A 13,271-nucleotide genomic window follows, 5' to 3' on the forward strand; every position below is an offset into this window, starting at 1 on the left:
CCAAACAAAGCGTCGCTAATGACCACTATTCTTGTAGTGAGTGAGATGCATCAGCCTGAGAGATACTGGGTAATACTACAAGCTGAATGGAGTTGTCAAAGTTCGAGTTATAAGAGATATAGACCAAGTCACCTAGAAGATTTAAAAGTAGTTCTTATATCATTATACCAAAAATTGAGTATGAGCATCCGACGCCCTTAGGATGGTTACCGAATAATGCAACAAGAATGGGAGGGAGGTTAAAAATGTGAAATTAATGCTAATAATCAACAAAGAGGAAAATGAGATGGTGGTGATAATCAACTAGGATACGTGGCAAAAAAAGGGAACTAGATATCTTCAGACAGTGAAAAGAATGTGGTAGTGATAGATGTATAAATATGAAATTGTAAAACAAACTGGGGGACCTTTTTCCGTCGTCTAAATAAATCTGTCGGTTTAATTTCATCCTTAACATTTTGATTTACTTTTTAATTTTTCTTTAATTTTTTGTAGTTTAGGTAGCATTTTGTAGTTTCTTGAATTCATCAACTTTTCTCGTTCATTCTGGAGATAACCGGTGGCATGCCCATGCAATTACCCAACCCAACATCTCTTTTTGCATTCCGTTTCAAGAAAAAGGAGAGCGATTGCACATAAGTACAGAAGCTATGGAGTTTGTGCTACATTGAAAGCTCGGCCACATGAATCAGGAGTTACATTGCGAGACGTATCATGGTTTTTGCTTTGATCTCGAGTTTATAATTCCATACGACCATGTGCATTTGAGTGAATTTCATTCTGTATCTAGACTTTGGCATATGAGATTGGGCCTGTATTCGGCCTGCAATTGTGATGGATGTTGCACAACTAGGTTGAGTTACTTGAGTAAGAGTTAGATCCGAGCCCATTTTAGGTGGGCCATCATCACTTCTTTTCTTTTTTAGCAAATTAGGCTATCAGTTCGGTCTTGCTTCTGACCCATTTACAGATTCGATTAGGATGGTTCCGTAATTTAAGGACCCAATGTTTTCATGGAAGAACAATAGACAATGCACACAAGGCCAAAGGGAAACATAGTTTTTCAGCAAAAAAAAAAAAAAAAGGGAAACATAGTTACATCTCAAATTTAAAACGCAGTACGAAAAGTAGAGATCTTATCTTTCTCTGCACTAAATTGGATAGACCTCCCTACCACTTCCCAAGTCCATCCATAGAATTGATCGCCAATAGACAAAGCAGTCCTACGGTCATAAAATTTGGCCCACAAGCACTCCCCCAACTCTTGACCGGAGGAAACGAATTCACATGCCCTTTCCCAGCCGGCGCCGGAGCCGGAGCATCTGCCGCCAATATGCTGGTGTTGAAGAACGCATAGCTCTCATACCTCACCGTGCAACTCCCTGACAAAGACCGCCAACCTTTCCTCTGCTTGCAGGCGTCCGTCGCGTTTCCCATCGCTTCTCTCAGACAATCCTGGCAACCCTCGCTGCCAAGATCTCTCGTGCACTGCACCAGTCCATAGCCAGTGTCGTTCCCCAGTGTGACCTTACCGGCTGCAAACATTCTCAGGCTTTCTGGGGCCTTCGCGAAGAGACTCGTCATCATTTGAATCACAGCTGCATCGTTTGCCTCTGATATCTCCACCCGGTTGCATAGAACCCTCATGTCATTGCTGACTGCACCAAAGAAGTTTCTATTGGAGTACCTCAAGAGGCACTTCTCGTGCCAGACGATGGCTTGCGTCTTGTCGTGGCACTCGTCGACCGCATCGGCGGCGGCGTCGTTGAGACAATTAAGGCAGGCTTTGCTTCCCGGAGCAAGATCAGCTCTACAGAGCGCGAGCCCGTAGAGCCGGTCCGGGTCGACGCCGACACTGGTGTTGTAGAAGCCACTGGCACGAGCTTGGCTTGGTAGAGAAGAAAGTAGATGATCGAGGTCTTGTTGCAAACTGCCATCGCCTGATGGGAGCTCGTCGTCAGAGCATTTGCTCAGGACAAGATCGGAGGATGTGGAGTTTTGGTTTCGGAGAAAGGAGATGGCCTCATACCGAATGCTGCAGCTGGGACTTAGGAATCGCCACCCTTGGTAGCCACTGCAACAGCTCTTGATGCCCTCAAAGATTGTGTTCAAGCACTTGGCGCAGTCGGCGCTGGTGATGTCCATGGTGCACTCCGCCATTCCAAACAAATGGTGTCGAGCCGATGCTTCGGCGGCGAACATCAACGGTTTGTTGTTCGGAGCCTCCTTCACAAGGTTAGAGACGAAGTTCAGTGGCCTTTCAGGATCCGACACGTTGTTGCTGTTGCGCATGGCGATGCCAATGGGGTCCATGATGCCGAAGAAGTCGTAGTCGGAGTAGCGGAGTTGGCAGTAGTCGTAAAAGATGACGGCCTGGCGTTGGGAACACGCCTTCAGGATGTCGGTGGTGGCCGCCTTGATGCATGCTTGGCAGTCGGTGTGGGAGAGGTCTCCTTGGCAGAGGAAGAGACCATAAACACGGTCAATGCCGGTACCGGCGGTGTCGTTGTAGAAGTTGGAGGCGGGGGACTTGGAGTTGAGGGAGGAGAAGAGGGTGTTGAGGTTGGTTTGGAAGGCGCTGCCGTTGGTGTATGCTCCGCCGGAGCAGTTGGGATAAACTGGGGTGAGGTTAATAGGATCGTCACCGAGAGCAGGGTGGAGGAGGAGAAGGTAAAGTGAAGCGAAGAGCAGGAAGCTCAAGGGCTTGGAATGAAGACGAGACATTTGTTCCTAGATATTTTCCTTACAGTGGCTTGTTAGTTTTGATGAGAATACCTTGGGTTGATGAAGTATCTTGATATTGTGTGTTCTTATGGTAGAAAGGAGAAGATTCTATTCTCGTGTGAAAGGAGGACAAATATTGTAGACTTGGAGAGAAGACTGGCGGAATGGATCCTTTGGAGTCCAGGTCTTCGAAGGCCATGACTTTCCACGCCGGAGCCTGACTCGTCGACAATTTGTCCATCGGGGCGCGCGGAAACCGGAAGAGTCGTCGAGATTTTGGGTGGGTCAACCGCTAGTCGTCTTCCCTTGTGGAGTCATCCAGTCGGAGACACACTGGCCTTCAAACGTCCAGGTCACGGTTCATAAAGAAAAAAACTAAGACTTTTCTATGGAAAGAAAAATATTTGGAAAACTGGTTATAGGTTTTCTTTAATTTTGTTAGTTTCTAATGAAATAAATAAATAAATACTTTTTTAAAAAAAAAGTTTTCCGAGCAACTTTCTTTGCATTCAAATACAGATAGAAACTAAGAAGCGGCCATGGCAGCATAGGTTGACAAACTTAAGATTGTTCGGCATTAAACATTTAGTTGCAAGAAGCTTGCCTTTTAAACATGACACCAAGTTGCAAGGGGATATTAATTTTTATTGAACTATTATAAAATCAAAGCCATCCATAAATCAGTTAGGTGCATTGCACAAGCTAATGAATTAGCACAAGACATGTCTGCTCTAAGAAGCACTTTATATAGTTAGGCATTAGAAATGTTTGGCCCATGTAAAATTTTTACACGCCAACCTATAAATATGTAGTTGGATAGAAACCCAATGGTATTTGGCGTTTTAGAAAACCATTTCTGACATAATAACACATCCATGTGTCCAGAAGTGGGAACAAATTTTGTGCATGTATCTCTTGAGGGCATCCTCTTGGAGTTGAAATGAAGGTCCCTACGCCTCTAAACGTCCGTAGCAACTTGCTGTCTCCTGCAGTGACGTGCGCTTCATCTCAAGGTGGCGTTCTTAGTATGAAGAGCTTTCTTAACTTAGCTCAGGTATTCATCTATTAAGCCGCATCCTCAATCATTAGAATCAAATCAAAGGGTCCATTGTCATATACTGTTCTGAATATTTCTAGTGCTTCCTTTTTTTTGGAAGATCAAAATTTGCTGGAATAAGCATTAATGCTAATGAGAAGCTGATCAGTAACTTAATAAACTACACTATCCGTCAAAATGATTTGACTTATTATTTTAGTGTTTATACTTGGGAGCTTCTTATCAGAAATCTTCCTGTAAATTAAATATTTTAGAAGAGAAAGGGGCTTCGTATATTATTCAAGTTGGGAAAGGAATTGGTTGGCACAAATACATTTTTTAAAAACACTTGAAAATACATTATTAAATTGTCGACCCAAATAGCCTCAAAATAAAATGGTTAAAAAGAGCCTCCAAAGTTTGTGAAGCCAGACTGAGCTACGCCAATTTCAATTAATCTTGACTCAGCGTAGCGATTTGGCAGGCCAAAAAAAATGGAGCCTAGATGGCCCAACAAATGGCTCGACCTAGCCCAGCTAACAATTGGACATGGAAAGCTTGGGCTGGTTGGGCCACCTGGTCCATCCCCAGGTGGGAACTGGGAAATCCTTAATGTCATCATAGTAATTTGCGACTCCATTAGTGATTTGGGCATGGGCGCTTCCTGAAGGAATTGAAATGCCACGAACATTTTGCAGAACTTTGTTTACAACGTCATAAGCTCAATTTGAAATAATATGACTTTTAAGCATCATTTAGCCAATGCTAATGGCTCCCCGGTCTCCTCCTCCTACTTTGGAGAGCTTTTTCGAGTCATTTCAAAGAAAGAAAGACACAAAACTCATATGAAATACCTTATGATTTTCTTCACAACGACAGAAGGTCTCTACCATTGGGCTCTTGTTCTACCTTATGAAAGTCCTATTCCCATTGCTTTAAGGATTATCACTTTCAAATCTTTGATTTCAAAAACCTGCCCTACAGGAACCTAGACCAATTCTATAGAGGAAAAGCCAAACCTACCGAGTTACATCTTGGACCTTGAGATGGGGGAAGAGGGCATGGAATGGCCTTCGACCCAATGGTGAGGATGTCGTCCACCATCTAGTATGTGAAATTTTTATTTAGACCAGGTCCACCATTGAGTTGGAGGATCAGTCCAACCCCGAACCAAACATGGGTGCATCACACGCTTTTCTCTCCTCTTTCTTTTGTCCGTCTTTATGCATGTTAGTTCATGGTTAGATTTGTCCACCACTAAGTTGGTGGATCTGGTCCGGCCCATAATTTCTCCATCTAGTATAGTCCATGCCCGAAATAAAAGTTTTATGACAATATGGCATTGCAACGATCCTCTTTGGTATAATTACATCCCCATCCCCTTTTTGCTATAGCACTCCATTTGGAAGGACAAAAACAATTGGATTTGTCGCCAAGGGCTCATTGCATTTTCCAAGAATATTCTTCTTTGAGGCCAAGCCCTAAAAAAGGTCCATTGAACCTAGATCTAGATGCAGTCATATGCCCCAACTTCCCTTAATATTCTCCGATATGAGGGACAGCATCCGAATATTCGACGGCAGAGGGAACCCTTTGGAGGATCCAAAAAGAATCTATCTTTATTAATACTAGATAACCTAATTTTTGCATTGACAATGGTAATGCACTGTAGCTAGTGGTCAATGACACCTACAATTGTGTTTTATTACTACTAGGTGCATTTGTACCTAATTTTTAATCTTGCTGATGATTAATTATTTTAATCCCTTGTTATCAATCAGTTATTGTAATCCATAGCGGATGCTACTTTGTATTGCTTATTTAACTTTTGGTGATAACGCCGGAACTTAAAAATTATGAACGGGTTTGTCACGATGTCATCGTGCTTAGCATTTTTATTAGAATTAATCCGACCGTTTATCCTATATCTATTTTTTTTTATAATGAAGATGGCTTCTTGCTACTCCACCCCATGATCTTTTGCATGGTTTATAAGCCAATGTGCTTGTAGTGCATGATGACTCCAAGGGGCGCTCATTTGGGCTTTAGCTTGCTTCCGAAAGCCAATGATGGTGGTTGCATCGCCTTGCAACGGAATATTCCTATCCCTAAACCCTGCAGATTCTTAAATATCTTCCAAATAAATGAGAGCTTGGTTCCTCCACAACTTCCATAGAATAGTTGAAAATGCCTGCACACAGACATGCTCAAGTGTTCATGATATAATAAACTAATAACTAAGTTAGATGTAAATTCACCATCTTTAATTTGTTGTCCCAACCGTGGAGTCTTCATTGCAAATTGGACCGTAACCCAGTGATTACAATCTTTTATTTAGGAGAAGTCTTATGTGCACCACTTGGGAGCAACTTTCCAAGCGTTTGGATATTTCTTCGATTGCTTTTATTAAGACATCCAATACAGCACCATTATTGCTTAATTGAGGGGAAAAAAAAACTATAAGATGCTTCTTTTTGATAGTCGAAGAAAATAAAATGATATCTCCAACTATACAAGCATATTAGAAGCGAGCATCATTATTTGTAAAGATCAATTCTCTTCATGCTCTCAAAATTTTAAAGTAATAAAATAATCTCAAAATATAGTTAATCAATTTTATGAAAAACATAAAAAATGTGGGTGTAAAATTTATAATATGGAATGGATCAGGGTGATCCGATAAGGTCCCCAAAAATAAAACCCATAACCTAATATATGCATGCGATTAATTTGGTTCAGCGACGGCTTGAGTATTTTTTGTAGATCTGGACTTGAATCCAAAACTTACATGAATTTGGTGTCTCTACCTGCAACCGATCCCTAAATGCACGAGTTTGAGATTCGGTCCGAGTTGGCTACTGGATGATGGGTCTTGTTCACAATCTCAGGGAAGAAGGATTTGAATGCTTATAATTTTTTGCTCCAAATTATGCAAAGAAAGTATATGACTGATACTTCCATTCAAAAAAAAAAAGAGTATATGAATGATACCGCATACTACAATGACAACTATAACAAAAGATCCTAACAATGAAATTCTTCGAACAGAAATATTATTCGCCCAATTGTTTCTATCTAATAAGGCACAAGGTTTTTCAACAGAAGTGGGAGTGCTCGAAAGAGTTTATTAGAATTGTATATCGTCGTTCTATAACAAAAGCCTCAAATATTATGTTTTTTTTTTTTGTTAGAGAGAGATTAGTCCACGAACTATGTAGGGAAGAACTTTTGGGGTATGTAAAGAAAAAGAAGAAGATTTTGAAGGAAGAATAGAAAATTTTGGAGAATAAGAATAGCGGTCATATTTACCACTATTGTATTGTATTATATTTATAGATATATAAGAATACATATAGAAAGTTTGACCCAATTGATTTGGGTTTAGATTACAAATTTTAAATTTAAATTTAAACTAGAATAGAAATGATAATTTTGCGCATCCCAAGATTGATTGAAGATGATTGCGTGGTTGATATTTAAAATTCAGATTCAAATTTAAAATATATCAGAAATGGTAATTATGTTGGTATAACTAATAATTGTGTGAATCAAGCCTACAAGCAATAGTTGATATTTGAAATTAAAATTCAAATTTAACATATTCCAAAAATAGTAATTATGTTGGCATATCTTGTGATCGTAGACGCCATGAATCAAATCTGGTACGATGTAATGGCCGGTAATCTGTTAAAGGAAATGGAAAAAGTTAATTTAAGGGAAAACAATCGATGGGATGGTAAAAAATTCTAATAAGATTTCAAAAAGCATCACATTCAAGGACAGCTTATGCATCATGGAGGAATAAGACGGCATGTTGATGTCTATCCTCATCCGATGAGCGCGGTGTTAGTTGACAAATAAATTAAGCTGCTCGGCCTTTAAACAAAGCAATCAATATCCACCAAACTGAGTTGAAATTTCTCACTTTAAAAAAAAAAAAAAAATCAGTTGAGGAATTTTTTTTTCTGAAAAAAAAGATAGGAGGAGACCCATTTATATTATGAGTATTTACCTTTAGATTTTAAGGACACGATTCAAAAATTGAATCCAGAATCCTTGAATGCTCGAGATAGAATATGATCACTGGAGCAAATTTTGGTCCATACTCATTTCTGAAACATGAGTATGATAAATCGCTAGACAATGGAAGTGGAGGAATCCAAACATGAGCAAACCAAGGTCGACATTTGTTCCTAGAGGCATAGCACAATAACTAGAATGCGTTTGCTTCTCCAAATCTACGTCTTGTCGCAGACCCCCCTAGCCTGTGGTGTGCTCTAAGACGAGCACTCCATTTTTTGCAAAGATACTCCTCTTTCCTTTTATCTATTCCTCAAACAGCTTTCTCTGGAATTAGACCCGCCAAGTTCTACTCCTGAAATCTGAGGAGGAGCAGAAGAAAGCCACAAAGCATACAGATGATAAAAGTTGCTACCGTAGAGGATGAAACACTAGCAGGCACACGACGCCGAAAGTATGATACCAGTAACCACTTAGATACAACTAAATGTCAACCTTTTATTTCCGGTCAACTCCTAGAGTCAAAAAACTTTGCCAAGAACATTTCAATGTTCTTGTGAGATGACATGCAAATATTGGTCAGTCTAAATAACACACCAAACTCTGAGAAGGAAATATATTTTTTTTAAAAAAAAATCAAGCAATCAGACCATTGTGCTGAATGATTGTTAAAGAACTCTAGAGAAATCAGTACTAGATTACCTGTAAAACCGTGGTGATCAATTGATAGCTGAGGATAGAGCTAACAAGAGAGAATAAGCACCACTAGCAATTACGATCAGAAGCTTGGCAAACTCTACTGAAGATGTTTTAACTGAGTTGTTCACATACAGGTCATCAGAGAAACAACAAAACATACTTTCATATATATATTTATATCTATCTACTTATTTATTTCCATCACAGAAAACATAAAAGGTGGTAAGCCCTCATTACAAAAAGAAGCCCAAAAAATGCTTTACAGCTGCTGCTCTCTGAAGAGTCAATATGGAGGTGAAGCAGTTGTTGTTTGAGAAGATGATGAGGTGGTAGGGGAAGCTGAATTGGTAGCACCATCATCTCCACTGCATCTACCTTCTGAATGTAGTGGCCCAGTGGGAGAACTATGTGACGGCTTCTCACGCTGCTGCTTTTGGTATCTCAGATCTGATGGCAGCGATGCAACAGGAGCATAAACTCCATTTGGGGAAGCACCAGCACCAGCACCAGCACCATGGGATGGTTGTGCTGCTGCGGATGCAGCAGGAGCAGCTGCATAATCCGGCGGTGGGACCCATAGTCCGCCGACAACTACAAACTGCGGGGCCAGGGGATTGCTAGTGCTGCTGCTCTGGACTGCTAGGTTTGGCCGTCTAGCATGCAGCCGGTATTTCTGAAACAACAAAACGATTCGAACATGTAAAGAGATTGAAGCACAAAATTGTTCATCCAAGCACTAGAATATACAGTGCTTTGTCTCAAGTAAACTACTGTCAGGAGAATGTGGGATGATTGTGGGGTTCGGTGCTTATGCTCAGTAGCTTATGCAACATCGTGCTGGAACAAAATTATCACAAAATTTTCCCAAAAAAGTAAGACTCCACAGAGTCACAGGGAACTTGATCAAAGCAGGTTCCTTAGTTTGTGTGTACTTTGCTAAGAGATTGTGATTCTAAATTGAATCAAAAGAACAAACTTGAGTTGTACGCATTTTGCAGACTTGTTCCTATTCTAGCGAGCATGCGAGCAATGGATATTATGCTTAAAAGAGGAAGGAGATTATGGTGCAGACAGTAATAATAAGGTTTCGATTGCCATGGCATGCACGCAGAAAAAATAAAAAAAGGAAACTGGCCTCCAAAAAAGTAACCCTAGTTGAGGACGGACCAACCATAGCAGTGTTGGACACTAAATATGGTTGCCAAGGTTGGCAGCCTAAAATATGAAATTTCAGATGAGAAGCCTCCTCCCATCTCCCCAGTCGATCAGTGGAAACAATTAGTGGGTCCGTGAAGATAGTGATAAGAGTGTAGCATAACATTGTTCATTGGAGATGCCAATCTACCAATAGTCACTAGTATTACAAGCATCGTTCATATTCTATAGAAAATTATAGACATGAGAAAAGGGCATGCAGGCCAATGGCATCAACTCTAGGACTCCACCGCCATTGGTTTGTAAATTGGAATCCTGGCAAACATGTAGATGTTTAGTAACATTAAAATGTACAAGATTAGTCGATAACCAGGATGACCAATTGCGAGAGTCCAATTCGAGCTAGACGACAAGAAGAGCAGCTTAAATTATAGCCAAGGGTGGCCCAAGACCAGAAGCATCAAATGTCCAGGGGAATCAAAGAAAGAGAATAAACCTAGCAGCAGCAAGGGTCTAATTAAAAAATGAAAAAATCCCTGGGCATCCGATGCTCTGTGGGTCATCATCAAGAATTAATCAAATCCGCAATGAAATGCAACGACCAGGGGCGGCTAATTCTACGGTTTTTTATTTCAAATCACCAGATTCTGCAATCCTAACATCAACAATAAAAATTTAGAGTAAGAATCCAATGATTCAAATTGATGCAGATGTGATTTACCTGCAAATGACTCTTGACTTCGTCGTTGGTGAGACCGTCCACCTTCATCATCTCCCGGATCTGCTTCGGCGTCGCCGCTGCAACCAGTTCCATTTCCAATTTTAGCAACATACAGAACATACCAGCAATTAATTTATCTCAATTTTAGAATGATTGATAGTTTTTTGAGACGCACCGTGGGAGCCGCCGAGCTGGTCGAGGGCGTGGAGGAACCGGCGGTGGAGCTCCGCTGACCAGCACCGCCTTGCCTTTCTGGGAGGCTGGGACTGGCCCTCCTTATCCTTCTCTTTCTCCCCACCAACGCCGCCGCCTCCTCCACCGCCCACCGTAGATGAGCTCGCCGCCGGCGCCGCCGGCGCCGCCGGGGCGTGCTTCCCTCTTTCAAATGGGTGAAAGGCTCCGCCGATCTTCTTAGCATTCACCGCGATCGGCCTCTTCGGAGGATCCTAATTAACATACCACCAGTAAAACGCGATTTAGAGGAATAGAAAGATAAAAAAGGAAAAAAAGCTGTAGTAGGGTTTTTTGTTTCTTTTTTTGGGTAAAAATAGTAGTTTTTTTTCCTCACCCCTTTAGGGAGTGAGTGGTCGGTCTCCTGGTTCCAGAGCTGGACCGATCGGAGCCAATCCGGCTTCTTCTCCGATCTCTCTTGTTCCATCTCCATAGAGCCGCCCTTCTCCTCTTCGGTCGAAGAGGAGGTCGGCTTCAAAGGGATGAACTCCTCCAGCACGGGCCCATCCGTCACCGTCTCCTCGCTGCTCCAGATCTGCATCCTAATGCTCTCGATCGCTGCAATTAAAACCACCATCACCACCACCCTATTCCAGAAATAAAACCAAAAACAAGAAATAAAAGAGGAAAAATGGAGGAACCTTGGGTGACGAGTTGGAGACAGAGGGGGAGCTCGCGCTGGAAGACCTCGATCTTCCGGCGCTCCTCCTCGAGCGCCTCCACGTACTCCTGGCACTTCCGTGCGCGCTCCGCGAAATCCATGGAGAAACAGCACCGCGGATAATAGAGGAGAGATCGGGACGACCAAGGCGCTGAAATATAATGGGACACCGCTTCGATCGGACCGGAAATAGAAAGGAGAGGGGTGGAAAAAGAGGGGCCGAATAAAGGATCTTGAAGGTGGAGGAGAGAGAGAGAGAGGAATAAACTTAGTTAAGAAGGAAACTGCAAAGATGTAGATAAATGAGATGAGAGGGAGGGGGGAATCGAGGTCGCGCCGTCGCGTACGTTACCGAATCTTTGATGGAGGGGGGGTCGGAGTCGGTGTTGAATATTCCGCGCGGGATTCCTCTGCGATGAGCTGGCATTGACGTCAGCAGGAGGATGAAGAGATAAGATCGAAGCCTCGACTCACCGCGCTCGGCCCCCTCGGTTCGTGCCCGAGATAGGCGGTAAGACGTCGCTATCGATCAGAAAATGGACGGCTCAGAATTTAGCGAGGAGATGAAATCACGAAGGGAATTGTCTTTATTGTGTTTCTTTTATTTTTTATGTCGGGTTCCGTTGCCGGTGCCTCTTGGGGATACGAAAGGCCGCCTCCTCTACTTCGCCCTCGGGGAAACGGCCGGCTTGCTTGGCTGCTAGGTCTGGTGTTCCGCGGGAACGCGTTAGTGGGATTGGAAGGCGGATGGGCGGGTGAGGTTGGAAGGTATATCCCTATCTATCCGTACCACCTGATGGGACAAATGATGGTTTGGAGGGCACCGCGACGTACAACTTCTTCCCGTTTGTTTCTACTTTTTTTTCCGGTTTGTACCGCTTGGGGCGCCTTGGCACGGAGTAAATGGTGTCCCCTCTTTATGTCACTTTCGCTCATGAATCTTTCCCGTGAGAATAATCGGGTATAAGGCTGCAAATGGGTCGGGTCGACCCGTGACCCGATCCGACCCGACCCGCGTAGACCCGATCCGACCCGAATTTTAGGATCCGCGGGTCCGGGTCGGGTCCTAAAATTGGATCCGAATCATTTTCTGGATCGGGTCTGGATTTACCAAACGGACCCGATCCGACCCGAATGGACCCGAAGAGAGAGAGGAAAAGCAAAAGAAAGTCTTTTTTTTTCTTTTTCTTTTTTTTTTTGGCGTGGGTTGTGGTACTGTTGGTCAGTGTGGGAGGATAGCAAGTTAGCAACAAGCATAGGTTCACAGAATCCAAAGGAACGTCGGCCCGTCAGGATTCTCTCTCGATCTATTACACTGTTGAGACCTCTGGTGTCTCGGTAGCTGCCTTTTTTTTTTTTTTTTTTCCTTCTGTTTTTTGGTTTTTGTTTCTTTTAACTTTTGAACTTTGAAGGGAGAAAGTGAGGGAACACTGCAACTGAATATGGGTCATGTGCCAGTTTTCTGTAATGGAATTGGATTTTGGAAGAAGGTCTGGGATTTTTTTTGTCCTTGTGAGAGGGGAGCTGGGAGACACCGAGTTCCGTCCAATCAGTCATACAGATAAAAAATAGTGTGATATAAAATTTGGCTTGTAGACCGACTTAGTTAGTAAGTCATGGGTCATCTGTTCTGACTGGAGCTCAATTGCAAGTCTTTCAAGTCATGGGTCACCCAGCACCTCATAATTATGATATGACCAAATTAGATTTGCCCAATTTTTTTTCCAAAAGCACAAAAAAATTAGACCCGATCGGACCCGAACCCGACCCGAATCAGACCCGAACCCGACTCGAACCCGACTCGGACCCGACCCAACCCAACCCGATCTTCAACCGGGTCGGGTCCGGGTCCAAAATTGGGACCCGAACAAAAAACCGGGTTGGATCGGGGTCACCTAGGACTCGACCCGACCCGACCCATTTGCACCCCTAATCGGGTATGAAAAAATAAATTTTATATCAGATTATTATATTTAGTAAAAAATAGATAAAATGATAGTGAAATAAATAATAAATTAAAAAAT

General features: G+C 42.6%; 2 protein-coding genes across 2 annotated transcripts; both read right to left on the reverse strand.

The window, feature by feature from the left end:
• Positions 1-1,050: 1,050 nt before the first annotated feature.
• Positions 1,051-2,758, reverse strand: LOC103701916 (putative cysteine-rich receptor-like protein kinase 23). The gene has a single exon (XM_008784134.4). The coding sequence runs from the start codon at positions 2,722-2,724 to the stop codon at positions 1,171-1,173; it is 1,554 nt and encodes a 517-aa protein (XP_008782356.2). The 5' UTR covers positions 2,725-2,758; the 3' UTR covers positions 1,051-1,170.
• Positions 2,759-8,556: 5,798 nt separating this feature from the next.
• On the reverse strand, positions 8,557-11,568 carry LOC103701863 (transcription factor NIGT1). The gene is made up of 5 exons (XM_008784075.4): positions 11,228-11,568; positions 10,924-11,144; positions 10,531-10,801; positions 10,356-10,432; positions 8,557-9,152 (listed from the first exon to the last, which is right to left on the reverse strand). Exons 1-5 carry the CDS (start codon positions 11,346-11,348, stop codon positions 8,763-8,765), a joined length of 1,080 nt encoding a protein of 359 aa, XP_008782297.2. The 5' UTR covers positions 11,349-11,568; the 3' UTR covers positions 8,557-8,762.
• Between the last annotated feature and the right edge of the window lie 1,703 nt (positions 11,569-13,271).

Source organism: Phoenix dactylifera, chromosome 9 (assembly GCF_009389715.1).
Source record: "Phoenix dactylifera cultivar Barhee BC4 chromosome 9, palm_55x_up_171113_PBpolish2nd_filt_p, whole genome shotgun sequence".
NCBI classification, from domain to species: Eukaryota; Viridiplantae; Streptophyta; class Magnoliopsida; order Arecales; family Arecaceae; genus Phoenix; species Phoenix dactylifera.